General features: G+C 36.6%; 1 protein-coding gene across 3 annotated transcripts in view; it reads right to left on the bottom strand.

Annotated features, from left to right (window-relative positions):
- LOC150102174 (p53 and DNA damage-regulated protein 1-like) overlaps positions 1-26,432 on the bottom strand; it is a 146,809-nt gene that overhangs the window by 20,503 nt on the left and 99,874 nt on the right. For all 3 annotated transcript variants that reach the window (XM_090399248.1, XM_090399250.1, XM_090399249.1), the window contains exon 2: positions 9,360-9,505. In XM_090399248.1, the coding sequence (XP_090255374.1) occupies positions 9,360-9,487 (128 nt within the window). In that variant the 5' untranslated portion in view covers positions 9,488-9,505. The remainder of the gene's footprint in view (positions 1-9,359; positions 9,506-26,432) is intronic.

A 26,432-nucleotide genomic window follows, 5' to 3' on the forward strand; every position in this document is an offset into this window, starting at 1 on the left:
AAATGTTGTTCATTAGAAAAAGCATTAAGTGACAAAGAAAACAAGGACATTGAAACAGAAGAACTGCAAATAGAGCTGAAATTATTATGTAGAAAAATTGAAGAAAATAGTACACCAGAAATGGTTTTGAAGTGGATTTATAACAACAACCTTGAAGAACGCTTTGCAAATTCACTGATTGCATTGAGAATACTATTGACTTTGCCCGTTTCAATTGCTAAGGGAAAGAGAACATTTTCTAAATTACAATTAATAAAGAGCTACCTGCGATCAAGCATGAGTCAAGAAAAACTAAATGGTTTGGCACTAATTTCAATAGAAAATAATATTGCTCAGTCTATCAACATTGATGTACTGTGACAGGATTTCGCTAAAATGAAAGCCCGATGAGTCCCTTTTAGCAAAATTAATGTAAAGAATATTTGAATAAATCTCTTAACTTTATATTACTTTATAAATTATATTATATTATTTTGAAAATTTATATAACTTGAAAAAATTTGTATAAGCAGGACTAATCCATAGGTAACATTCTACTGTAAAGTAGTTTTCATTTGTTTTTCATTTCCTGTTCGTTTTATTCACACTTTATTCAAAAAAAAAACTTTTTTGGAAACGTACTGAACATTAATTGCCCACACAAGAAAAATACTATACACCAGTCCTGGTACCAATATATATTATATTATTATTATTATCTGAGACCTCCAGGGAGTCAAGGACTCATCGAGGGAGGCTGTAAATTACCCAACCCAGCTATCATACCTTCCCTTAAATTCATTTACACTAGATGGACTCATTACCCATACAGGAAAATTATTCCACTCAATCACTGCTCTCTGGTAGAAAAACCTAGCTCTTAACCCTTTCTTGAGTGAGAACAACCTTAACTTCCATGGATTCCCCCGTGTCTCTCCCCACCTTCGATATATATATTAACGATTAAACTTAAACGATTCAACGATGACTTCTAAGGCTGGAACAGGCCATGTTAGGCCTAAATCCTTGATACGCATTATGATGAATAAAACTAAATGTGAGAATTATAGATGTATTTCCCTACTCGAGTGTTCCTGGTAAGATTTATACAAGTATACTTGAGAAACGGTTGAGAAGGATTGTGGAAGGGAAGCTTGGTGAAGAATAAGCTGGATTCAGGCCAAATAGAGGCTATCAAGATCAGATTTTCACTTCACGACAAATAGTTGAGAAATTGTGGGAATACAATGATACGTTACGTATCATTATATTCCCACATATAAAGTTACGATAAAGTTACGTATAAAGTTATGAAAGGAAACTGTGAGCAAGAGGGTGAGGAGTGGTTTCTTTGCATGGAGGGTGGTTGAGCCGTGGAATGCATTGCCTGATAGAGTGGTGAGGGCGAGAACGGTCAATGAGTTTAAGGAGTGGTATGATAGACTTTGCGTTTCTTAGGGGAACCTCCCCTCGATGAGTCTTGACAGACTTTATGTTCTTAGGAAGGACCTCCCACGATGAGTCTTTTGACTCCATGGAGGCCTGAATAATAATAATAATAATAATAATAATAACAAAGATCTGTATTTAAGTTTTGTAGACCTGCAAAAGGCATATGACAAGGTGACCTGGATAAGAAGCCAGACTCATATCACTGACATCATTCTTCCCCACAAGCGACTAAAATGGAAATGGGCTGGACATCTAACCAGAAGTAAAGAACTATAGACCAATTAGTATTCTCTCTAATCTGTATAAAATTCTCACAAAAGTAATAACAAACAGGTTAATCCCTCTTCTAGACTCAAATCAACCTGCAGAACAAGCAGGATTCCATAAAGGCTTTAACACAATTGATCATAGTCATGCAGTAAAACAAATAATAGAAAAAGCATAAGAAAACATATTGCCTCTCTGTTTAGCCTTTATTGATTATGAAAAAGCATTTGATTCCATCAAAACTAATGCAATAATCAAAGTATACTCCAGAATCAGGGAGTTCCTGGAGAATATGTGGACCTCCTCCATGAAATATACCACACAACAATGGCAACAATCCAACTTCACACGAGTAGTAATAAAAATATCAATTGAAAAAGGTGTCTGACAAGCAGACTTTATCACCCAAAATCTTTACAGCAGTCCTTCAAGAAATATTTAATAATATAAACTAGGCAAACCTTGGTTTAAAAATTAAATATAAACAGAGAAAAAATTAAAAGCATGTTTAATCATTTTCTAACACCAAAAAACATAATTAATAGAAAACAATTTCTTGCAAAGAGTCTCTTCATATAGATAAGAGGGTGGTCTGAAACGTTATTGGCCTAACAATGAAAAAACAAATTTATAATTTCAAAATTATTTTTATTTTTCAACATAATCTCCCTTAAGACTAATACATTTATTCCAGTGATGCTCCAGTACCATTATCCTGCCCTGTAGTGGTTCTCAGTAATATCTGCAAAATACCCCTTACAGCTGCAATCACTTCTTGATTCGAAGAAACACGCTGGCCAGCGAGGAAGAGTTTTAATTTTGGAAAGAGACAGAAATTAGAGGGAGCCAAATCTGAGGAATAGGGTGGATGTTCCAATAATTCATAGTGCAGATCCTTTAATTTTCCCATTACCAAAACACCTTTGTGGGCAAGTGCATTATCCTGATGAAAGATGATTTTTTTTTTCTTTTGCAAACCGGGTCTTTTCTCACGAACTTTTTCGTTTAGTCTGGTTAAAAGATCGGAATAATATTCCCCAGTTATTATTTTACCCTTTTCAAGATAATTAATAAACAAAATGCCTTTAGCATCTGAAAACACCGATGCCATGACCCTTACTGCTGATGGAACCGACTTTGTCTTCTTTGGCACTGAACAACAGGCTTCTGTCCGCTGCTTTGACAGCTGTTTGGATTCTGGTGTGTAATGGTGAATACAAATCTCATCATAGTAATCAATTGATGCACAAAATCAGTTTCATTCTTGTTAAAATGCTCCAAGCACTGTTCAGAGATTTTCATGCGAGTGCATTTTTGATCTGCTGTGAGCAAGTGCAGCTATCATCTTGAGCAAAGCTTTTTCATTTGCAATTCTTCATGCAAAATATATCCTACACATTCCTTTTGAAATGCCTACACTCTCAGTAATTTCACGCACTTTGACTTGCCAGCCATCCAATACCATATCGTGCACTTGATCAATGATTTCTGGTGTTGTTACACTTTTTGGACGTTCTTCACGTGGATTATCTTCAAGGCTGGTATGGCCACGGTTAAACTCGGTAGCCCATTTCTTACTTGTCGAAAATGAAGGAGAAGAGTGCCAATAAACTTTTATGAACTTCGAATGAATTTGTTTTGCCGTTAAATCTTCTTTTACAAAGAATTTTATAACCACACGATACTCAATTTTATCCATTTCAAGGGATACAGACAACACTTTTGCTTCAGACAGCTGTATAAAACAAACGACTTGATAAAATGACTTACAATTTCACATGGATGCATATGACAGATGTACCAACTTAGAAAAAAAGTGTGTGGATAGTGTTGCCATCTATGGTCGAGGCCAAGATCTTTTCAGATCACCCTCGTATTTAGGTCATCTCATTGAGCTAAACTGTGGACTCCAAAAGGAAATAAATAGAAGAGTTCAACTTGACTGGAATGCATTCAGAAAACAGAAAAGCATTTTTTAAAACAATGATGTCCCACTCTGTTTAAAAAGGAAGACAATTAACAAGTGTATACTTCCAGTCATTACATATTTTTGTGAAACTTGGTCTCTAACAAAAGCACTGACAAAATAAACTAACAACAACTCAAAGAAAAATGGAGAGGCTGATACTAGGCATCACATTAAAAGATAAGAAGCAAAATACATGGATAAGAAGCCAGACTCATATCACTGACATCATTCTTCACCACAAGTGACTAAATGGAAATGGGCTGGACATCTATCCAGAAGAGAAGATGAGTGATGGACCACCATACTAACGAATTGGATTCCAAAAGAAGGGAAACGAGGCTGAGGATGTCCTAAAAGAAGGTGGAATGATGAATTGTCAAATTTTGTTGGGAAAAATTGGTCAACCATTGGCAAGAACAGAGAAAAGTGGAAGGAACTGGAGGAGGCCTTTGTCCAGCAGTAGACAGAAAATGGCTGAAAAGAAGAAGACCTACAAAAGACATATGACAAGGTGCTAAGAGAAAAGCTATTCAAAACACTACACTTATGTGGTGTCAATGGGGCATTATATCAAGCAATACTTAGTCCTTATTTGAGTTTTAAGTCAGCAGTTAGAATTGAAGGAAGTACAGGAAAATGATTTGATATTAAATATGATGTCAGATCCCTTCTGATCAGTGATTTTCAAATGGTGTGCCACAAGAGGTCTTCAGGTGTACCACGAGATTTATGAAAACAAATTAATTGAAAGAAATAATGTCGTAATTTGCGCATTTATTTATTAGTGTCTGGTCTTCCCTTTTCTTGTGTGTGTAAATCAATCAAAATTATGCCTATTTTTTTGCCAGATCATCAAAAAAATTAAAAGAATATATTTTTAGTGTGCTGCAGAATTTTAATAATTAGTCTAGGTGTGCCATATTATGGAAAAGGTTGAAAATCACTGATCTATATGGATCACATTATGAAGGAAAGCGGTATTAAACCTGATCTCAAAATTGGAGGTGTTAATCTCAACTCTTTACTTTATGCATATGATGTTATACTTTTAAATAAATCCAAGTACAAGTTTGCAGGATTCCCTGACCAAATTGAATTACTGTTGTGATAAATTTGGTATGAAAATCAGCAATAACAAGACAAAGAAAATGAAAGTAGGTAGAAACATTGAAAATATCAACTGCATTGTGAATGGAGAACCTATAGAACAAGAAAAACAATTCAGCTACTTAGGCGCGATTTTTGTGAAGGTTGTAAATTAAATATGGAAAGAGACAACAGAATCAACAAAACCAGTATGGTAGGAAGTCAACTAAATAAATTTATATTGAATAAGAGAGAAATTAGTCAAAACACTAAATTAGCTATATACAAGACAGTGTTCAAGCCAATTTTAACATATCGATCTGAGAGCTGGATTAGAAATAAAACACTGGACCATAAAACTAGAGACCACAGATATGAGAGTCCTGAGAAAGATTAGGTGTGTGAACAGATGGCATCAATGGAACTTAAATATCAGCTTATCATGTGGCACCCTGTCAAATGCCTTTGCAAAATCAAAAAAAAGCAGTATATGCCTTTCCCTCATCAACAGCTCTTGTCACTTTATTATAATCATATTACTAAAGCATGAGCGCCCCTTAACAAATTCATGTTGATTCTCACAGATAACATCACCCTCATCTGCCCAACGCTGTATATAGCCCCTCACTAATTTCTCCAAGACCTTAACGAATACTGATGACAAACAAATTGGCCTATAATTAGACACTTCCAATCTGCTACCGCCCTTGTGCAACAGTACTATCTTACCTTTCTTCCATTCCTTGAGTACTTTTCCCGCAGCCAGACTTTTATTGAAGAGCCAGGTCAATGGACCTGTCAGTTCTTTAGCACATTCTCTCAAAACCATCTAGTCCCACAGCTTTACTGACATCCAGAGTACACAGTATTTGGAACACACTCTCCTCTTGCACCTCTAAACCTGCCTTATCCCTCTAGTATTAAAATTTACTTCTTCAGGATGAAATACTCCAATAAAGTGTTCATTGAACAACCCACTAGGTCCTCTGCATCAGTCACTCTATTCCCAATTTTATACTGCAATGTCATTCTTCCACAATCATTTCTCCTCCTACTGGCCACATAGCTAAAAAATTCCCTAGTATTTTCTTTGGATCTTAGTGCCAATCTCTTCTCATATTCCAGTTTTGCCTTCCTCACTATACCAGTCACTCTCCTGGTCTGCATCTTATATCTTTGTGCATCTGCCCTCCATCCCTTATATCTCTTCCATAATCTCTTTTCAACTGCAGTTCCTGTTTGATATTGTTTGTCATCCACTTTACACCAAATTGTGTCTGCTTCTTCACTCGTGGAATACAGCTTACTATTGCTGCTAACAAATATTCCTTTACAATTTCCCAAGCACTAATGATATCCTGGCCTTCCAAATTCTGTCCTACATGGAACTGACCCTAGTTGATATCTAAGACTATTATAATCACCTGCCTTATAATTCCACATATTTTCCCTTTTCTTTGATACTCCTGCATGTCTATTCATCTTCCACGTCAAAACCATATGGTCACTCTCTCCAACTGGTGGGAGAGATGTCATCTCACTTATCAGCTCTTCTGATGCTATGACCAAATCAAAAACTCTTGAACCTCTTGTTCCCTCTATTACATCTATTCATGTCTATTCATCTTCCACGTCAAAACCATATGGTCACTCTCTCCAACTGGTGGGAGAGATGTCATCTCACTTATCAGCTCTTCTGATGCTATGACCAAATCAAAAACTCTTGAACCTCTTGTTCCCTCTATTACATGTTGTCAAAGACTTTTGTCCCTCAAGAATTCTAGAAATTCCATTCCCTTATTATTCCTCTTCCCAACTTAGACTGCTGTAGTTAAAATCTCCCATAACAATGATTCTTCTTGCACTTGCCAAACTCAACTGCCTAAACATCTCCTGCTCCCCACCCTCTGTGCTCCTTAGTTTGTAACAACATCCCATTAAATATCCTGTCTTAGCCACTTCCTCACACCATACACTTTCAAAACCATTAGTGTTACTGCCTTCCAAAGCCTCTGCTCTTAGAGGAATAAGTCATCAATTATCATAAGCAGTACTCCACCACCACATTTTCCTTTCCTATCCTGCCGAAAAATGCTGTACTCTGCTACTTCTATTCCTGTTATTATATCATCTTCCATCAATCACATCTCAAAGATCCCAATAATCTTTGGCCAGGTTGATGCAATCAATGCCACCAATTCATCTCCTTTATTCCAGATACTCCTGGCATTAGTATAAAGCAGAAAAATGTCACTGCTTCTATACCTATCATTATCCCCTCCAGACTCCACTGGGCTCAGTGTTACCTGATTTCGTCCTCCAAACACCCATTCCCACAAGAGGCCGCCCTGGGAATTCTAGTTTCCCTGATTGACGCACCGACTTGTTCAGAAAACAGCAATCTCTCCAGATGCCAATGTCCTTCCTCATTCAAATGCAAGGGGTCTCTCGCATACAGCTCTTCGATCCTCAAATGGCGTCCAAGCATCCACATATTCCAATCCTCTCTTCTGACACAATCTGGCTATAATGCTATTCATTATTACTGCTCTTCTGCTCAGCACGTCATTATTATACCTGGGTAACACACACACAAACTGTCTTTCGTCTCTGCGTTTTCATTTGTACAGCTTCAAGCATGAATCTCAGATCTCTCACCACCCGATTTACACTGCCTCTCAAGTCATTTGTGCCTACCATCACAATCATTTCATTCATCCATCATTTCACCCCTCTTAACTGCCATAGCCACACTTTCTATTGTCCCTCCAGGCAAATACTCCTCTGGCATCCTATCTTGCACACCACGGATCATCGAGTCTCCACACATCACACCTCTTACCACTCTGTTCCTTGATTGCTCACCTGCATTCAAGGAACAGAGTGGTAATCTAATCTATCTATCACTCTAACCCTTTCTCTCTGTGTTTCCCTACTTACCTGCTCTACTGGTATCACTCTATCCCTGGTTCCAGCACTCCCTCGCATGCTTCTCATTTCCTCTCTCTGACTGTTTCTGTTCTCCACTCTGCTATCATTCCCATAACTCTCTCTCTCATTGTCTCTCTTCTACTGTCTATTCTCTCCTCTTCTATCATTCACATACCTCTCTCTCATACCCTCTCCCCTGCTGTTTCTATTCTCCCCTCTTCTATCATTCCCATAACTCTCTCCTCCACTCCTACTCTGATTCGCCTTGCATTCATCTCTTCCATTCTCTAAATCTCATCTTTCATACTTCTCATCTCGTTCACGATACATTCCACCTCCTCTTTCAGCTCCTCTCTCTCTCTCTCTGCAAGTTAGTCACTCTTACTTGCCATTCATTCTCCAAATCAAGACCATCTCCAAAAACTTCACAGGCATTAAAGCCTTCCACACTCCTGACTCTTATTTTTTCATTCATATTTCGCTCGTCATTCTCTCCTATCACACTACTCGTCTCCCAACATTCATTTCCCATCCCTGACACAACTAGGTCGTTATCGAAATATCTAATTCATTTAATTCCTCCCATTGCCTACATTTTGCACATATATATGCACTCCCCCTTCTCTCACCTGCCACATATCCAACTCCCGGGACGCATGCATGTTTCGCAAGATAAAGTCCTTAAATGATGGAAGATTTGGTGACACCCCATTCTATTTTACAATATGTATTTCAACCAAGTCAATGAATCATCATACATACATACATGTGTGTATATATATATATATAAAAGCTAAATATATACACATATATAAATACAAATGCTATATTGAACTATACTAAATAGCAAAAAACTTATCTTCGTATATATGCGTTCGACTCTGATCTCGCCTTCTCAGTAACTCAAAACTAACACAATATATAACATATAACAACGAAACTCCAAAAGGCACCACTAAAGAACACTTGTGTTACTGAAAAAAAAACATTTGTGACATTATTTCAAGACTAGTTTTCAATTAATTTTTTCAAACTGATTTCTTATTTCTCTCATCTGACTGAGATCAACCCTTACATCTCAATTTTCTAAACACTCCTAACCGTATCAACCATTGTATATCTTGGTCATCCTCTTGATTTTTTTTCTGCCATTTTTACTTCAAATGCTTGTTTTGCTAATTTTTCATCTTCTGTTTTGATGCAGAAAAAGTGCTATAACTAAACCACTGATTCTAATTGTTTATTTTTCTCTAATGGTCCTTTATAATGAACAAATGCCATCAAAATAAGTTTCAAAGGCAAAATTATGTCTGTATATATTTTTGGCCTGGAAATGAAAAGGAAGTTGGAGTGAGAGGAATCCAAAATGTATAAAATAAAATAACAAATATTTAAGAGTGCTGCTATTTAGAATAAATTCAAAATAATTCATGTAAAGATAGTGTAATATGTTCAAACCCATTCTAAACAGATCTTGCTATTTTTATCACTTATGCAAGTCACTCTCAGCAGTAATTCGTATTAGACAAGCAAGTACAAGATACTGTTTAAAACCAGGTTTGTAACATTTTTTCTCAATAATCATTTGCAGTTGATGATCGCAATAAATCAACAATCTGAAACATAGAGACATCTTTTTTTTGGGGGGGGGGGGGTAACTGTAAGTAATTATTACCTTAAAGCTTCCCTATTTTGGTTTTGCTTTCTGTCTACATCTACTATTTGTGCTTTGTCTGCAAGAATCTCCTGAGCTACCTCCTCCACTTCTGTCAAATATTGCATGGCATGGCTCCACTCATCCATATTTAAGTTTTGTTAAATCTAGAGAATAAAACAAAGAACTGAATTCTAATGAGTACCATTCTTCCTGTGTGCAAAAGAAAGAAAGGAAACAGCATGGAATATCATAAACTCTGATCTTAAAGTATGATGCAAGTTTTTTAAATAAAAGCTACTGTTACAAAACAAATGCAAAGCTATATAATTTCCAATGCTTGTACTGTCAGCACTAGGTGAACAATATAAACAACAAACAGAACCTAACTTCGTATACTAAAGTACATGGTCACAGTTAAATGAAAGGACAGATATATTGCAATATTCACTTTATCTATATATATATTCCTGATCTTTCATATAATATTTAAAAATCTATCATTGGGTTTATCCACCAAATAGTATCCACAACATTTGCTTTGTTGTAGTAATGATCTAACACAAATTGCCTAATGATATCTAACCTAGATACTGGAAGACTGGATAATCTTCACCACACTCACAACATGATTTTTTTTTTTTTTTTTAAACTGGCTCTCCTTCCAAATATTGTATATAAATATCAGGCTTCTTTTAGTAGCACAGACATTCACTTCGCCCATTTCCTTTTCTATGAAACATTCTTCAATCAGTCATTAAACTTAGCGAGCCAACTCCCATTCCTCTACCTGTTTTTTTTTTAATAGCATTCTTACAGATTTTCCCAAGGAGAGATCTCCAGCTGTTCATGAAACAACAGTCCCACAGACTTGTTTATACATGATACTAGTGTGAAATAAGCTTCACACCTCTTGTGTACATGGGACTGAAGGGGAAGGAAGAGGAAGAAACATTTTCAAGCTTCCAATGTAAAAACAGTAAACATTTGCCTATCATTAAATCCACTCTAGCATGCAAGTATATTACATAAACTTTCATTCATAGCATTGTCATCAGTCAACTTATCCCTGTTTTATTGATTCCTGCAACTTGCTAAAGATTATCTCTATTCTAAATATCAGGCAATGTCAAGGATACAATAGGACTACTAAAGTCACAAATCAAGTCATGGATTTAAATTCTACTGTTGAATGGATGGTTGCAGATGTCATACAGTGATGGTAGATGATTTTTTTAATAATAATATTATTATTAATTAACATAACCTCCATGGAGTCAGAGACTCATTGTGGAAGGTACACACTATTGCACGTGCTCATCCAACCGTGTTTTAAAATGATTCAATGTGAATATATTCACAATACACCCATGCAATACATTCTGCTCATGAATCACTCTCCATTGCAAAGAACCTACTCCTCACTCCTCTGCTCACACCCTCCTTATACAGTTTCCAGCAATGTCCTCTTCTTCGTCTTCTCCCATTTTATGAAAAATCTCTTCCATGTCAATCTGATAATAACCCTTGACTAGCTTATATGTCTCAATCACATCCCTTCCCCAGGGGTGTAGTCCTAAAAGAAATAGTGCCAGGGCTCTACCTTGGAAACAAATATCCAGAGCACAAAGTGCATTATTATTATTATTATTGCAACGGCCATGTGGCAGAGAGATAGCCTTGTTTTCTGAAACGAAAATGACAAGAGCGGCAAGCTGCTATTTTTTGACTGAAAGCTGAAAATGCATTATAAGTATCATTATTATAATTCTTATATTTTATTATAATAAATTAAAAAATTTTGATAGTTTCAAAAAAGTACCAGGGCATCACCCTGGCCCAACTACACCCCTGCCCTTCCCCTCTTCAGGAGGCTTTGCAATTTACATTCTCTCAATCTGTTTCTCGTACCTCACATTCCAAAGACCACTGACAACCTTTGTGAATCTTTTTTGGACCCTTTCCAACATATCCTCCTCACCTTGAAAACACAGCGACCAGATCTGTGCACAATAATCCATATGAGGCCTGATCATGGCCTTATACAATGGCATGGCATCATAACCTCTATTTCTGAATGTCAGGTTCCTCCACATCATTGCAATTATCTGATGTCTTCGCAACTTGGGTAACGTGGCCCTTGAATTTCGGGTTCTTGTCCACCACAACTCCCAGATCTCTCATTTCCTCTACCTCCTTTAAAGTTTCCCCACCAAGTGTATACTATGCATCCCATCGTTGCTTACCAAGTTTCAAATCTTACATTTTGCAACACTGAAGTAATAGTTGAACTTACCTGCCCATTCATGCAATCTATTCAAGTACTTCTGCAAGGCCATAACATCTGCTTGACACTGCACTGCTCTACCCAATTTTGACAACTGCAAACAGCTGCATATAACTAGTTAAACCCAACCCAATATCATTATTAATATACAAATTGAAAAACAATGGTCACAAAACTGACCATTACAGTATCACCAGTGACCTTCCTGTTATGGGATACCACACCCCATATACTACTTTCTGATACCTATCTGAGAGCTAGTCACTGATCCAACTCAGAAGTCTGTTATCCAATCCCATCCGTTTCAATTCATTTAATAGTTTGTCATGTGGGAACCTATCAAAAGCTTTTGCAAAATCCAAGTACACTACTATATATGCATCTCCCCTGTACAAGGTATTTGTCACCTTGTTATAGTACATAAGTTAGTAAAACATGACCCCCCCCCTTAACCTATGCAGCTGATAACCACAAAGAATTTTGCTGTTTTCAATTCAATTCTGTATCCTACTTCTTTCCAATTTCTCTAGCACCTTCACCACAATTCCAGATATACAGATTGGCCTATAATTTGAAGCCAGAGAATTATCAACACCTTAATGCAGTGGAATAATTTTACCTCCTTTCCACTCCCTTGGAACCTGTGCTGTTGTAAGACTTTTATTAAACAAGCTCAATGATACTGCCAATTCTCTGGAATATAACCTTAAGATATGAGGTGATATGTCATCAAATCCTATTGTCTTATTAACATCAAGGTTATTTATTTCCTCAAATATCTCATGCTCACTCACAATTCAGCTATCCTCTCCTAGGTTCTCTATGCTTAAGTTGCTCATGATTCCACTCTGATGCAGATAAAATACCCTTATAAATTGATCACTGAATACCTCAACAATTACTTCTGCAGCAGTTACCATTCTACCATTTTCATCCATTAACATCATCTCACCATGATTATTCTTCCTTCTATTTGTCACATATCTGAAAAACTTTCTAGGATTTTTCTTCACCTGATTTGCCAATTTGTGCTCATAGTGCACTTCTGTGTTCCTTACTAACTGAGTCACTCTCCTGACTTGTTCTTTATACTCTTCATGAAACTGATTACTACCGTTATTCATCTTGTACTGCCTCCAAAGCACCTTCTTCCAGATTTCATGCTTAAGCCCCTCATTCATCCATTTTACACCTACCTTATTTAGCCTTTTGGCTTTCGGAATGCATTCACACATTGATGCTATTATGTATTTCTTTGTCAGTTGCCAAGTAGCATTTATTTCTTGATGCTATTATGTATTTCTTTGTCAGTTCCCAAGTAGCATTTATTTCCTTACAGCTCAACTCCTCATTCCATGCTATATCTCCAAGCAGTGCTTGTCATAATCACCAGCCTTAGAATTCCACATATATCCTTTCCTCACAGATGCTAGCCACAACCCAAGTGATTACTTCATGATCACTCTCACTAACTGGAGGAAAGTGTGAAACCCCACTCACAATTACATCCTCTGATAATATGATCAGATCTAAAACTCTTGATCCTTGCATGTCCTCCTTTACATGCTGCATGAGATGGTTATCGCTCAAGAATGCTATTTCTTCATCCCAATCTATACTGCCATAATAATTATCCTTCCTTTGTTCACTAATCCAAGTTGTTATACATTTCTTCATCATTCACCCCCCTCCACATTCCCTAGCCTATAGCAACATCCACTAAATATGTCTTCCTGTCAACTTACACATTACACTACACTGCCTCATAACCAGTGACACTATTTCTCTCTTTCATGTCTACCTTATGTAGACTTAATTCCCTTGCTATTATCAGCAGCACACATCCTCCCTTCTTGCCCTTTCTCTCCATGCAAAAAACACTGTATCCTTCCATTACTATTCCTGTTACGATATCGTCTTCATTTAACCATGTTTTACTTATTCTAATGATTTTGGGGTGAATAAACTCAATCACTGAAACCATTTCAACCCCCCTTATTTCTGAATACCTCTGGCATTCATAAAACAAACACAACGGTTCATATTTCGGTCTATAACCAGTCCTATCCAAGCCACTGGTTGGTCGTGGAGTGACTTAACACCCAAACTTTGTTTGTTTACACTTGGATAAAAGATTAAAACAAGAATATAATTTCTTGATATCTTTAATTTATAGTATAATCAAGTGGAAAAACTTTCAACATCTATCTGTAATCCAGAGTATTTAGGTAATAAGGTGTGACACCTTTTGCTACTTGTACATGGAAATATGACTTCTGCATTACTTCAATCTTGGTATCATTTCTGTGTCTGGCTCCCACTGATCAGACCTCAATAAAGGTCAGTAAGGATATGTGCTTTGCATTATGGGATATTAAGGCAAGCAATGTGAAGTCATTAGCCTCTCTCTCTATATATATATGAGTTGTCCAGTCGTGAAGTTACTTCACATGCAAACTTCGTATGCTTACACTTGGATAAAGGATTAAACTAAGAATATAATTTTTTGGTATCTTTAATTTATAGAAGCATTCTTATTGTTTAATAAGACCACCATCCTAATTACTAGAGGTCTGAAGAAAAAGCATTTGGTTGCTAAAACAGAATTTTCAAATTTCTAACCTTTTGCCTACCCATGGTACTACAGTTCAAGTTTACAACATTCTATAATGAAATTATCAGATAAAATTACACACACATACATTAAAATTCCTGTGTCCATTGTTCCAACCATATTCCCAGATGCAGTCTGTTTCGTTTGGTCTCTGAATAAGTCCCATATACAGCAATCCCTCGATTACTGTGCCTAATACGTTCTTTAAAACTGGCGCATTAATCGAAAACACACTAATCGAATATAATAACCTATGCGAAGATGTATAATTCGTTCCTCAGATTTTTTTTTTGACCCTTAATTTTTTTTTTATAAAAGAATTAGGGTATGTCTCAGGGCATAGTTAAAGGAAAACCATTAAGCTGAAAGAAAATAAAACATATTCAGAAAATAAATTTATTATTCTGCTTCTTAACACAGAATTGAGCTAACGTAGTTTGGCAGATTCTGCAAAATTTTACTGGTTCTCTGTTCACCAGGATACGTTTCTAAGCATTGCTGCTTAAAAACTTCGATTGGGCTTGTCAGTGATTAAATTTTCTTCATATTATTCAGGATCTTCCCCTGTGTATCTAAATTTAGCAGGTCGGAATCACTCAACTTCTCAGAATGAGATTTAATTAACTTAGATTCATTTGAAAAGCCTCTAAAATCATTTGCACAATGTCGAAGAATGTGCTTCCAAACGGCTCGCATATCACTAGCAGTAATTTCATTCGACTTTGCGACATTATAACCAAGCTGAGATTTCTCTGATTTGGCTAGAAAAGTCTTATTATTATTATTACTATGGGCAATTCCAAGGAGTTCATAGACTCATCGAGGGAGGCCCTAACATCATGTCAAGAACAACTATTCGACATTCATACAGTATCTATCATACTTTGCCTTGAACTCATTTACAGTTATGGCACCCACAACAGACTCTGGCAGCTTATTCCACTCATTCACCACTCTCCAAGTAAAAAACCTAGTTCTAACACCCTTGCTAACCACACTCTTGCCCAGCTTCCATGTATAGCCCCTAGTCCTCCCACCACCAGTCCTATTCTCAAAAATATCTTCTGAATTAATCTTATAGAAACCTTTCAGTAATTTGAATGTCTCAATCATATCACCCCTTTTCCACCTATCAACCAATTTCTGCAACCCACAAATCTTCAACCTGTTCTCATAAGGTTCATTCCACAGACCTGCTATCATCTTGGTCACTCGTCTCTGGATCCTCCCCATCAAGAAGAAACCCTAGCATCCCATATCTGGGCACATTAGTCTAGATGGGGTCTTAACAAGGCTTGATACAGAGGAACAATAACCTGTTTGTCTCTGCTTGTTAAAGTATTTTTCAGCAACCAAGTGATTTGATGAGCTGATTTAGCCACTTTTGCGATGTGCCCCCTAAACTTCAACTCCCTATCCACCAACACTCCCAAATCCCTGGCATCTTCAATCTCCTGGAGTACAGTTCCACCGATGTGATATACTGCTGCTAATCTTTTCACCCCAAAATGCATAACATTACATTTTGCCACATTAAATTGACATCCATTCTCCTTAGCCCAGTCCTCCAAACTATCCAAATCATCCTGCAAAATTTTGACATCCTGTGCACTCACTATTGCTCTACCCAACTTTGCATCATCTGCAAACAAATGAACAGTTCCTCTCAGATCCTTTCCTATATCGTTAATGAACAAATTGAACAGTAGTGGTCCAAGAACAGAACTGTGCGGCACATCGCTAGTCACAGGTCGTCTTTTGGACTTTACTCCTGAATAAACCACTTTCTGATATCTCTTCTTCAACCACTCTCCTATCCATCTCACCAACCCTATATCCATCCCCATATGCTGCAGTTTACTGATTAGAATTCCATGTGGTATCCTATCAAAGGCCTTAGCAAGATCCAGTAGAATCACTGTAAACCCATTAACCTTATCTAGCTCAGCTGTCACTGTGTTAAAAAACGTGAGCAAGTTACTGAGGCATGATCTATCCTTCACAAAACCATGCTGTCCCCCATACAGTATCCCATTTTCATCTATCCAATCCTGTATTTTCCTATTGACTATTTTCTCCAAGACCTTGACAATGATTCCTCATATGCTGATCGGTCGGTAATTTACAACAGCAGTCTTGGAACCTCCTTTATGCAGTGGAACTATTTTCCCCTCTTTCCACCCCATTGGGACTAACCCAGACACGAGACTCAAATTAAACAAAATGGTCAAGGGTACTGACAATTCTTTAGCTGCTATATGACACGAGCTGGTATACCATCCAATTCCACAGATGCATCGACATTGAGGTTTTGTAAAACTATTCACCTCCACTTCATTCACCACAATTCCCATATAAGCTGTTGGTTCTTTCATTCCTGCAATGTCATCACCTGGATGATATACTCTTGCAAAGTGCTCGCTCAGTAATTCCACTATATCAACTGATTTGGTTACCTCCCTACCATCGGCATTCTTCTGCAGTATACATGTTTTCTTTTACTTGCAATATATTGAAAAAATTGTTTGGGATTCTCTTTAGCCTGCATGGCTAATGTTCTTTCATAATCTGCTTTTGCTTTTCTTACCACACTCGTTACCCTTCTGACCTATGCTTTATACCATTCATGTGCCTGCCGGTCACCTTTCTTCTTAAATTCCCTCCACAGTTGTTTCTTTTTTTGCAGTTCAAGCTGAATGGTGTTATTCATCCATTTAACCCCTACCTGATTTATTATTTGGACTCTAGGTATACAGTCAGCCATTGCCTCCTGCAAACACTTCTTTACCACCTCCCATGCACTATCAACATCCAGCCCTTGCAGTTTTACATGCCATAGCACTGAGCCAATCAAACTCCTAAGCTTGTCATACTTACCAGCCCGACAATTCCACATGTACACTGTCTTAAATGCAAATTCCACACCTTTAGCCACCACCTCCCAAGTCAAGATCCTATGATCACTCTCACCAATTGGTGGCAACATGGTCATATTCGTTACAGCCAAATTCTCAGATGCAATTACTCGGTCAAGCACTCTCTGACCCCTAGTATTTTCCATTACATGCTGTTGCAGATAGTTATCCCTTAATAACCACATAAAATTCAATTCCTTCCTCCCATGTGTCCTCTCCTCCTTCCAATCCTGGTCTACAATTTTCCAGTATTGATTATTTCTGAAAAATTATAACAAAATTTGCACAATGTTTTTAGAAATTAAAATCATTGCTTTTGAAATAAATTAATATCGATAATAACATATCAATAAAAATAGTGTTTTCATATGGAATATACAGTAACTTTTTATGCATGAATGAATGGTGGTAGTCACTGATAGACATGCTATCAGTGTTCATTAAGCTCCATCCATATTCATTCAAAATAAATGTAAGTCAGAAGCCATACCAAGTTTTGCCAAAACAAATTCTGCATCAGTTAAAGTGAAATCATTCCTTTATGCAAATAATAGATAAACATGATGAGGAAAATATTTTGGACATGGAAAGGACAGTGTTTGGCTAAAACAGATTCAACAAAACAATTGTCCATTCAATGCAAATAGAAAGAAATACTTTCCTACAATTATCATTTTTCCATATTCATCGTTTTCATTTTTCTTCCCCTCCAAAAACAGTATATTGGTTTTGCTGTGTGTGTATACACCACTACAGTGCTAACTAATATATATGTATGCTGTGGTGAACTTGTTCTAACCAGATCTGGTTATAAATTTGTTTAGGTTAAATTTTAGAATTAGTTTACTTTGTATACTATAGGTCCACTAATTGTACAATTCAGTGTTATAAGCAATATGGCATATCACCATCTAAAAGGAGAAAAATGTCATTTACATGTTTAGGAATAAACATGGGGAAAGTAAGGCAAGATGAAACATGAAAGAGAGGTCACTTTAAAAGAGAAAGACTATTCTGGAATCTTCTTGTTGGAAGTTTTTCCACTTGGTTATACTATAAATTAAAGATGCCAAGAAATTACATACTTGGTTTAATCCTTTATCCAAACGTAAGCAAACAAAGTTTGCACCTGAAGTATTTTCAGGACTGGGGCAACTCGTATATACAAGCTAATGACTTCACATCACTTGCCTTGGTATCCCATAATGCAAAGCACATATCCTTGCAGATATGTATAATGCTATGCATTATGGGAAGGGTCACTATCCAGACCAGTTTCGACCTTTATTGAGGTCTTTTCAGTGGGGGCTAGACCCAGAGGTGATACCAAGTTTGAAGTAATGCAGAAGCCATATTTTCCTATATGAGTAACCAAAAGGTGTCACACCTTATTATTAAAATACTCTGGATTACAGATAGTTGTTGGAAGTTTTTCCACTTGGTTATACTATAAATTAAAGATACCAAGAAATTTCTTGATAATCTTCACGGGATATATTTGTGAATGAGGTATCAATAATGCCACCTGTTGGTGAATGTGATCATAAGGTATTGGTTTGGAAGTAGCGAAAGAGGAAAAAGTTATCAAGAAGCTCAGTTAGCATCAATACATTGGGTTGATGAAATCAAGTGAAATCAAGCAAGCAGTAAGTGTTACAAAAAAAGTTGTTATGGAAGAAGTACAAGGTAGTTTGCAATGAACAGACACATGAATATAAATTGCAGGCCAGAAAAGTGACAAGCATGGTTAAAAAACACAAAGTAGAATGGGTAAAAGTAGAAAGAGGAGAATGGCCAGTAAAGGTCAAAGCTAATCCAAGGGAATATTTTCAATATGTGGCAAGCAAGAGAAAAAATAATTATGGTAGGATGATGCTGGTGGATAGTTTTGGTAGCAGAGTAACCATAGTAAATGATATAGTGGAATTATTTAGTGAACCTTTCATCAGTGTATATTATTGTGGTGTGAATGATGTTGTGCAACATGTAGAAGAGAGGCAAGAATTAGGAGAATTAAAGGTGAAAGAAACAGATATATCAAGTGTTGCCTGAGTTAGATGTTAATAAGGCTATGGGAATGGATGACATATCACCACATATTTTTAAAGAATGTGCAAAAGAGTTAGCCATGCTCTTTGCCTGGTTATTTAATGAAAATCTTGTAGTGGGGAAGGTTCCTAAGGAGTGAAAAGAAGGCAAAATAATACCTCTCCATAAGCATGGTTCGAGAACAGACATTTCCAATTATAGACCAGTGTGTATATCTGCAGTTGAGTTCAAAATGTTGGAAAATTGGTTAAAAATAGAATACAGGATTGGGTTGATGAACATAAGATTTTCTATGATGGTCAGCAAGGGTATGTGAAGGGCAAGTCTTGCTTCATCAATCAGCTTACATTTTATGATAAGGTGACAAATGTGTTGGATAAGGGTGAATCATATACAGATATGATATTCTTGGACTTTGCAAAAGCATTTGATAGATCACCACATAAGCTGGTGTATATGCTGCAGAAGAGGATAAGATAGCAGATTGGTTAGACGGATTGAAGAGTGGCTTTCTGAAAGACAGCAGGTTGTATACGATCGAGCAGTCTCAGAAAAGGAAGGTAACAGTGGCATGCCTCACAGTTCTGTTCTTGGGCCTCTAATGTTTAACTTGTTTGTTAAATGATATTTCATGTGGATTGACTAGGGATCTTCAAATGTTTCACGATGATGCAGAGTTAGAATTATCAGCAGTGGTGCTGATGTTAATTATGTTAATTCTCTACAGGCAGATTCGAACATATTTTTAGCTTGGATAATTGAGTGGAGTCAGATGTTGTTTATTTTTTAATGGTATATATTAGAACACAGAAAAATAAGTAAATAATTAATTTATTGTTGATATTTCACTGGTGTTATAATCAGCATCTTCAGAGCACAAAAACACAGTTTGTCACAATACGCAAGACCCAAAAAAGTATTTTAGAGGCAGAGTAAGATATAAATATGATGTGCTCATTCAAGGAAAGATGGACAATAAATGTTAGTCAAGGAAAAGAGAGAGAGAGATCTGATCTTATTTTATGATTTCTGTAGTCTCTTACAGAATTTGTAAAGTTTTGTAGTGAGATTACAAAAATTCACTATAGCACACTATGCACTATAACAAACTATTCCTATGGTTAGTGTGTTATAGTAAATTTTTGTTAAAATTGCATTTTGTCTACGAGGCCCTGCCTCCAACAATAGCCAACAACATACGTTTAGATGTGGCCAACATCCTAATCAAGTCTAAACCTCCCAAAAATAATATCCCACATAAGGAAATCATTGCTGTAAAAGAGCTACAGAATAATAGCCAGATTATCATAACAAAAGCAGACAAAGGGAATGCAACCGTGGTGATGGACACAACAGAATATGAAAACAAAATGCACACACTGTTACAAGATCAGTCAACATACAAAATTATAGATAGCAATCCTACCAACACACAAAAGAATAAGGCACGTAAATTATTGAAAAGTCACTTCCTGGCCCCCAAAGACACAGTAAACAAACTCAAGCCCTTCCACGTTAAAACACCTAGGATTTATGGAGCACCAAAAATTCACAAACAAGAGATGTGGCCAACATCCTAATCAAGTCTAAACCTCCCAAAAATAATATCCCACATAAGGAAATCATTGCTGTAAAAGAGCTACAGAATAATAGCCAGATTATCATAACAAAAGCAGACAACGGGAATGCAACCGTGGTGATGGACACAACAGAATATGAAAACAAAATGCACACACTGTTACAAGATCAGTCAACATACAAAATTATAGATTGCAATCCTACCAACACACAAAAGAATAAGGCACGTAAATTATTGAAAAGTCACTTCCTGGCCCCCAAAGACACAGTAAACAAACTCAAGCCCTTCCACGTTAAAACACCTAGGATTTATGGAGCACCAAAAATTCACAAACAAGGTACACCCTTACACCCAATTGTGGACAGTATAAATAGTCCCACATACAAACTGGCTAGACATTTAGCTAAGCTACTAGCCACTCTCACAAACAATTCTCCCTCCTTTGTCAAAAATTCAGCCCACCTAAAAAGCATCTTAAAACACCATACCCTAAAAAGCTCAGACTTAATGGTAAGCTTTAATATCACCTCACTTTTCACAAATGTACCACTAATAGAAACCCTCAATCTACTGAAGTCACACTTCCCCCCGATATATTTGAACTATTCAAATTCACAATACATGCAGGATATTTCACATGGAAAGGGAAAATATACAAACAAATTGATGGGACAGCCATGGGCTCCCCCCTTCCCCCCCCAGCCAACTTTTACATAGAACACCTGGAAAAACTAGCAATCAATACAGCCACTTTCAAACCAACACTTTGGCTTCGGTATGTTGACGATGTGCTTGCTATTTGGCCACATGGCCCAGAGACATTGAAAACATTCTTAGCGCATTTAAATAGCCAACATCCAAAAATCCCCTTTACAACGGAACTGGAAGCTAATAACTGTCTGCTCTTCCTGGATACATATCACACGTCTTCCAGATGGTTCCTTATCATTTTCAGTTTTTAGAAAACCCACACATACAGGGAGATATTTACACAAACAATCACACCATCACCCTTCTCAACAATATGGCATTTTAAAAACACTAACCCACAGAGCGAGAGCAATCTGTTCGAATGACAATACTCTTGCTGCTGAACTGGCTTACTTACGCCACACCTTCTTGGCCAATGGCTATAATCCCCATAAGATAAACAAAATACTAAATGCTCCTAAGAAACCCTTCTCACTATCCACCACAGAGAACTACAATAAAACAGTCACCATCCCATACATTAAAGGCATATCCGAAAAGATTTCAAGAATTCTTAATAAACATGAACTACGCACCACATTCAGACCGTGGAGCAAATTAGCAACCCTTATCCGCTCACCCAAGAACAGCATTCCCCCTTTATCACATCCAGGAGTCTACGAAGTACACTGCTCATGTAATCAAGCCTACTACGGTCAAACAGGAAGAACTGTGAACATCCACATCAACGAACACAAAAGATACATCCGGCATTATCACTATGGCAAGTCGGGCCTAGCAGACCATACTCTGGATACCCCTGCGCACAGGATCAACTGGAAGAACACAAAAGTACTGCACAGAAGCTCTTACAGTCAGAGAGATTGTTCTTAGAGGCAACAGAAGCCCTGAAACACACTCCAAATCTCAACAAATATGGCTGTATAAATTTGCCTAAAATCTGGGAGACAGTCATCTTAAAAAAAAACTAGTACTGGTTTTTTTCTCTGTTTGGGACTCTAGTCTTATGTGATATCTGCAATTTTTTTTTTTTTTTCAGATAGAAGGCACCAAAATCAGGACTCTAGTCTTTGTGTTGCTGCTACAATTTTGTTTAACTAGTCCGTTGATTACACCATGTTGTTAGTCTCGCGTATTGTGACAAACTGTGTTTCTGTGCTCTGAAGATGCTGGTTATAACACCAGCGAAATATCAGCAATAAGTTAATAAATTAATCATTTACTTATTTTTCTATGTTCTAATATATACCGTTAAAAAATAAACAACATGTAAGACGAGCATGTAAGTCTGTCCACACGAGTGGAGTCAGAGTTTTAATATTAATAAATGCAAGGTGATACTTTGGGATATAAGACTACATACTATATTGGTAGAGCTGTATTTCAGGAAGCAGATGAGATTCATGATGTTGGAATGATGGTGAACAGTGGACTGAATTCCAAGGGCATATCACGCATTGCAAAGACTGCAATTGCTATGATAAAAAGTACATTGACGTGTAGGGATAAGGAAGTGGTGGTGCCTCTATATAAGGCATTAGTCAGACCACATATGGACTATTGTGCTCAGATTTGGTCACCTAGTTTTCATTGTGATGTGGAAACACTAGAGAGGATCAAAAGATGAATAACCAAAGTGATATCAAGACTGGAGTATTGGTTATGAAGAGTGTTTGAGAGAATGTGGATTACAGAGGTTGGTGGATAGGAGGAAATAGGATAGAGACCTTCAAGTTAGTTAAGGGATTCTATTTTTATTAGATTAATAGAGAAGAAATTATAAAAAGAGTGGATGTTAAGAAGGGAAGAACGAGAGGACATCCCTAGAAGTTGTATATAAAGATGTGAAGAAGGGTGTGAGGCATAATTTTTTACATGGAGAGTTGTGAGTGCAGGTAGTGTAAATAACTTCAAAGCTCATTATGATGGACATGTTGCTCGTTGAATAGGCCTCCCACAATGAGTCTGTTGATTCCATGGAGGTTACAAAATAATTTTTTTTCTTTTTTTTTTTTTGACAATGTTTATTATCATACAGGGTATTTACACACACACACACACACACACATATATATAATGAGACATTTTCTGTTAAGTACAACATACAAAGTACTTAATTCTTTATAAATATACATTTTTTTTAAACTACCTAAATATTTATTCATTGCATTTACACATGGATTGGCACAAATGTGCATACAATTCACTATACAATGCATCAATACAAAACACAGTTCAATAGTAATAATGGAATAATTTTATATTAATATACATAATTTTTCTGCATTTTGTGTTTTTCTTTCAATATTTTTGTATGCATTCTGTATTTAATACAGATATTTCTAATAATTTTTGTTTTATTTCTCTACAAAAATTCAGTATGCAAATTACTGAGTACATTTTCTGATATACTTGTTTATTTGGGTGGCATTTCTGCATTCTTCCTCGAAGCTTCTGCAGAGCTAATAGATAATAACAGAGATAATAGATGGCGATGTTTCTGGTTTTGTTTCAGTATCCGTCGTGAGACAGGTGTAGATTTAACTGTTTATATGTATGTACATGGAAACTTATATGCTTTTTTCCAATTAACGTGTAGAGGTGAGTACGCGTGCACACAGACTACCACTGCATGAGTGCAGTTTCACTTTTTTGAAAGTTGGATTTGGATAAAGCATGTTTGTATCCTTGTATGTGTGTGTATAATTTCCCTCTAATTTTCAGTCTCGCTATATCTATATATATAGCACCTGTTTAGGCCCTTTGTAGCTCCCTAGGTTTCTGTTGTAGAATGGCAGTTTGTTGATCATGTTAGGTATGCATAAGCTTCGGCTAGCTTTTCCACAGTGATCATTCCACTTATATGTTACGTAGGTTGGACTGAAGTAATGTTTTAGCATGACTGTGTAGTGGCATAAGTGTTTCACCTTAAATATTTTGTGTTCTGTCCTTACTGCCTGTATTAATGTGGGCTGATCTCTGTGTTTCCAGATTATCAGTTTTACCATTTTATTTTGCAACAATTGTAATCTGTTAAGTTTGTAGTCTACACAGAATGAGTAAGATGTACTCGTAATTGTGTATCTTAAAATCTTTTCACATAATGCTTTATAGATTAGTATTTTTGTGTGTTTTGGAGCAATTTCTTTTAATTGATATGGTTTGCTTGCAATTGTCCTGAGTTTGTTGAATAGATAATTTGTATGGCTATTACAACTTTGATCAACATGGAAGTCCGAGATAACGTCTTCACCTTTGTGATGGTTGTGATTTTAGGATCAGTGCTTTGTGCACAGGAGGATGGATGTCGGATAGTGAGATATTTTGCTTCTATGGGTAGGGTGGTCAGAGGGTTTTTGAATATCATTAGCTTTGTTTTTTTTATGGGTTTATAAATATGCCATTTTCAGTTAGCAAGTTAGTGATCAGACTGATGTCATGTTACATAATTGTGTAAGCTATGTTTGCATTGTTGTGAATGGATGCTATGGCCATGTCATAGTATCATGTCGTGCCATGCGTATTGGAAGATATTACTTTTTAAAGAAAGATAGCTAATATCATATATGGATAATATCAGAATGGGAGAAAGAACATCTCCTTGTGGTACTCCACAGGTTACCAGTGGCTCTGTGCTGATCTATATACATGTGATGTGCTTCCTGTATTTCATGTATGCTTTGAACCACTGGAGAAGATGACCTCCGATTCCAATATGTGTTAGTTTGTTCAACAAAGTTTTATGTAGCAGTGTGTCAAATGCTTTTGTTAGATCAATAAAACAACTAATACTACTATTCTATTATTATCTAATGGAGCATTTATTAGGTCTGAAAGGAGCGTTGGTGTTCTTTTATTTTTTTGAAAACTATATTGTTTTGGGATGATTTTGTTATGTCTTCTTTCTTCTTTGTCTTGTCTTTGAGTGTGGCGTCACTTTCTTGTTAATTTTCTATCTTAAATCCTTGTCATACCACCTAAGTCTGAAATCTCTAACCTATCTCTCTGTGACCGCTTCTCCATTCGGCACTCTGACAAAATTTATTTATTTTAGCTGCGCCAGCCAGAGTCCTAGTACAGAAGAGTTCTTGTACAAAGAGACCTTCCCAGAGTTTAAGTATTACCTAATCTTATTAAAGTATTAAGTGCCTATAGAAACTTCAACATTGCAGTCATGGCCTAAACTTTCTTTAATTCCCCCTTATTCACAGGTTCGAACTTTAGCGAGTGGTAATTTCAATCTCCTGCTCAGACAAACTCAGACTTACATAGAAAAAAACATGTTTATTAATTATCAAAATTTCACACAATAAACTTTTACATATCAAGGTATGTCATATCAGAATTCTAATTCATTAGCTGAGCTATAAGGAACACATTAATTATCAAAACACTCTAATTTTGCATCTCTAGATTAAGTAAGCACATATTTATCATGGAACAGTAATTCAGAATTCTAAGTGAAACTTGCTAACAAAGGTCAATTCACATTCAACTAAGTGTTGCATACTCTCAGGCTTTCAGACTACTAGTCCAATATGATTAGATTAACGTGTTACTGAGCACAAAAGTCACTTAAAAGTTCTCTTTCTTCTCAATCAGAAATCTGTTCTTCTCTCTTTGCCCCAATACTAATTGTTACAAGAATAAGGAATTTACTGTACTTTACCAGTGTCCTGAGAGGATATCGTGCTTCTTTTCGTCCGTCCTTTGTAGTCAGAGTCTTTCTGTTTATCGAGTCGCGTCCACGTGGAGGTTATGCTGATCAAAGCAAATCGCCATTCCTTGCACTTTGCCGTATGAACGCTCATCTACTGGATCGATATCGTCATCTCGTCTGTCCTTTTTGGGGAACTTATTCCGCTGTTTAGCATCGGTAAATTTTTACCGATGGCCCTAGTTGGTGTCTGCCGTCAGCTCACGTATAGCATGCCCGACT

Source organism: Typopeltis vanoorti, chromosome 10 (assembly GCF_054136105.1).
Source record: "Typopeltis vanoorti isolate ZY-2024b chromosome 10, IOZ_Tvanoo_1.0, whole genome shotgun sequence".
Classification (NCBI taxonomy): domain Eukaryota; kingdom Metazoa; phylum Arthropoda; class Arachnida; order Uropygi; family Thelyphonidae; genus Typopeltis; species Typopeltis vanoorti.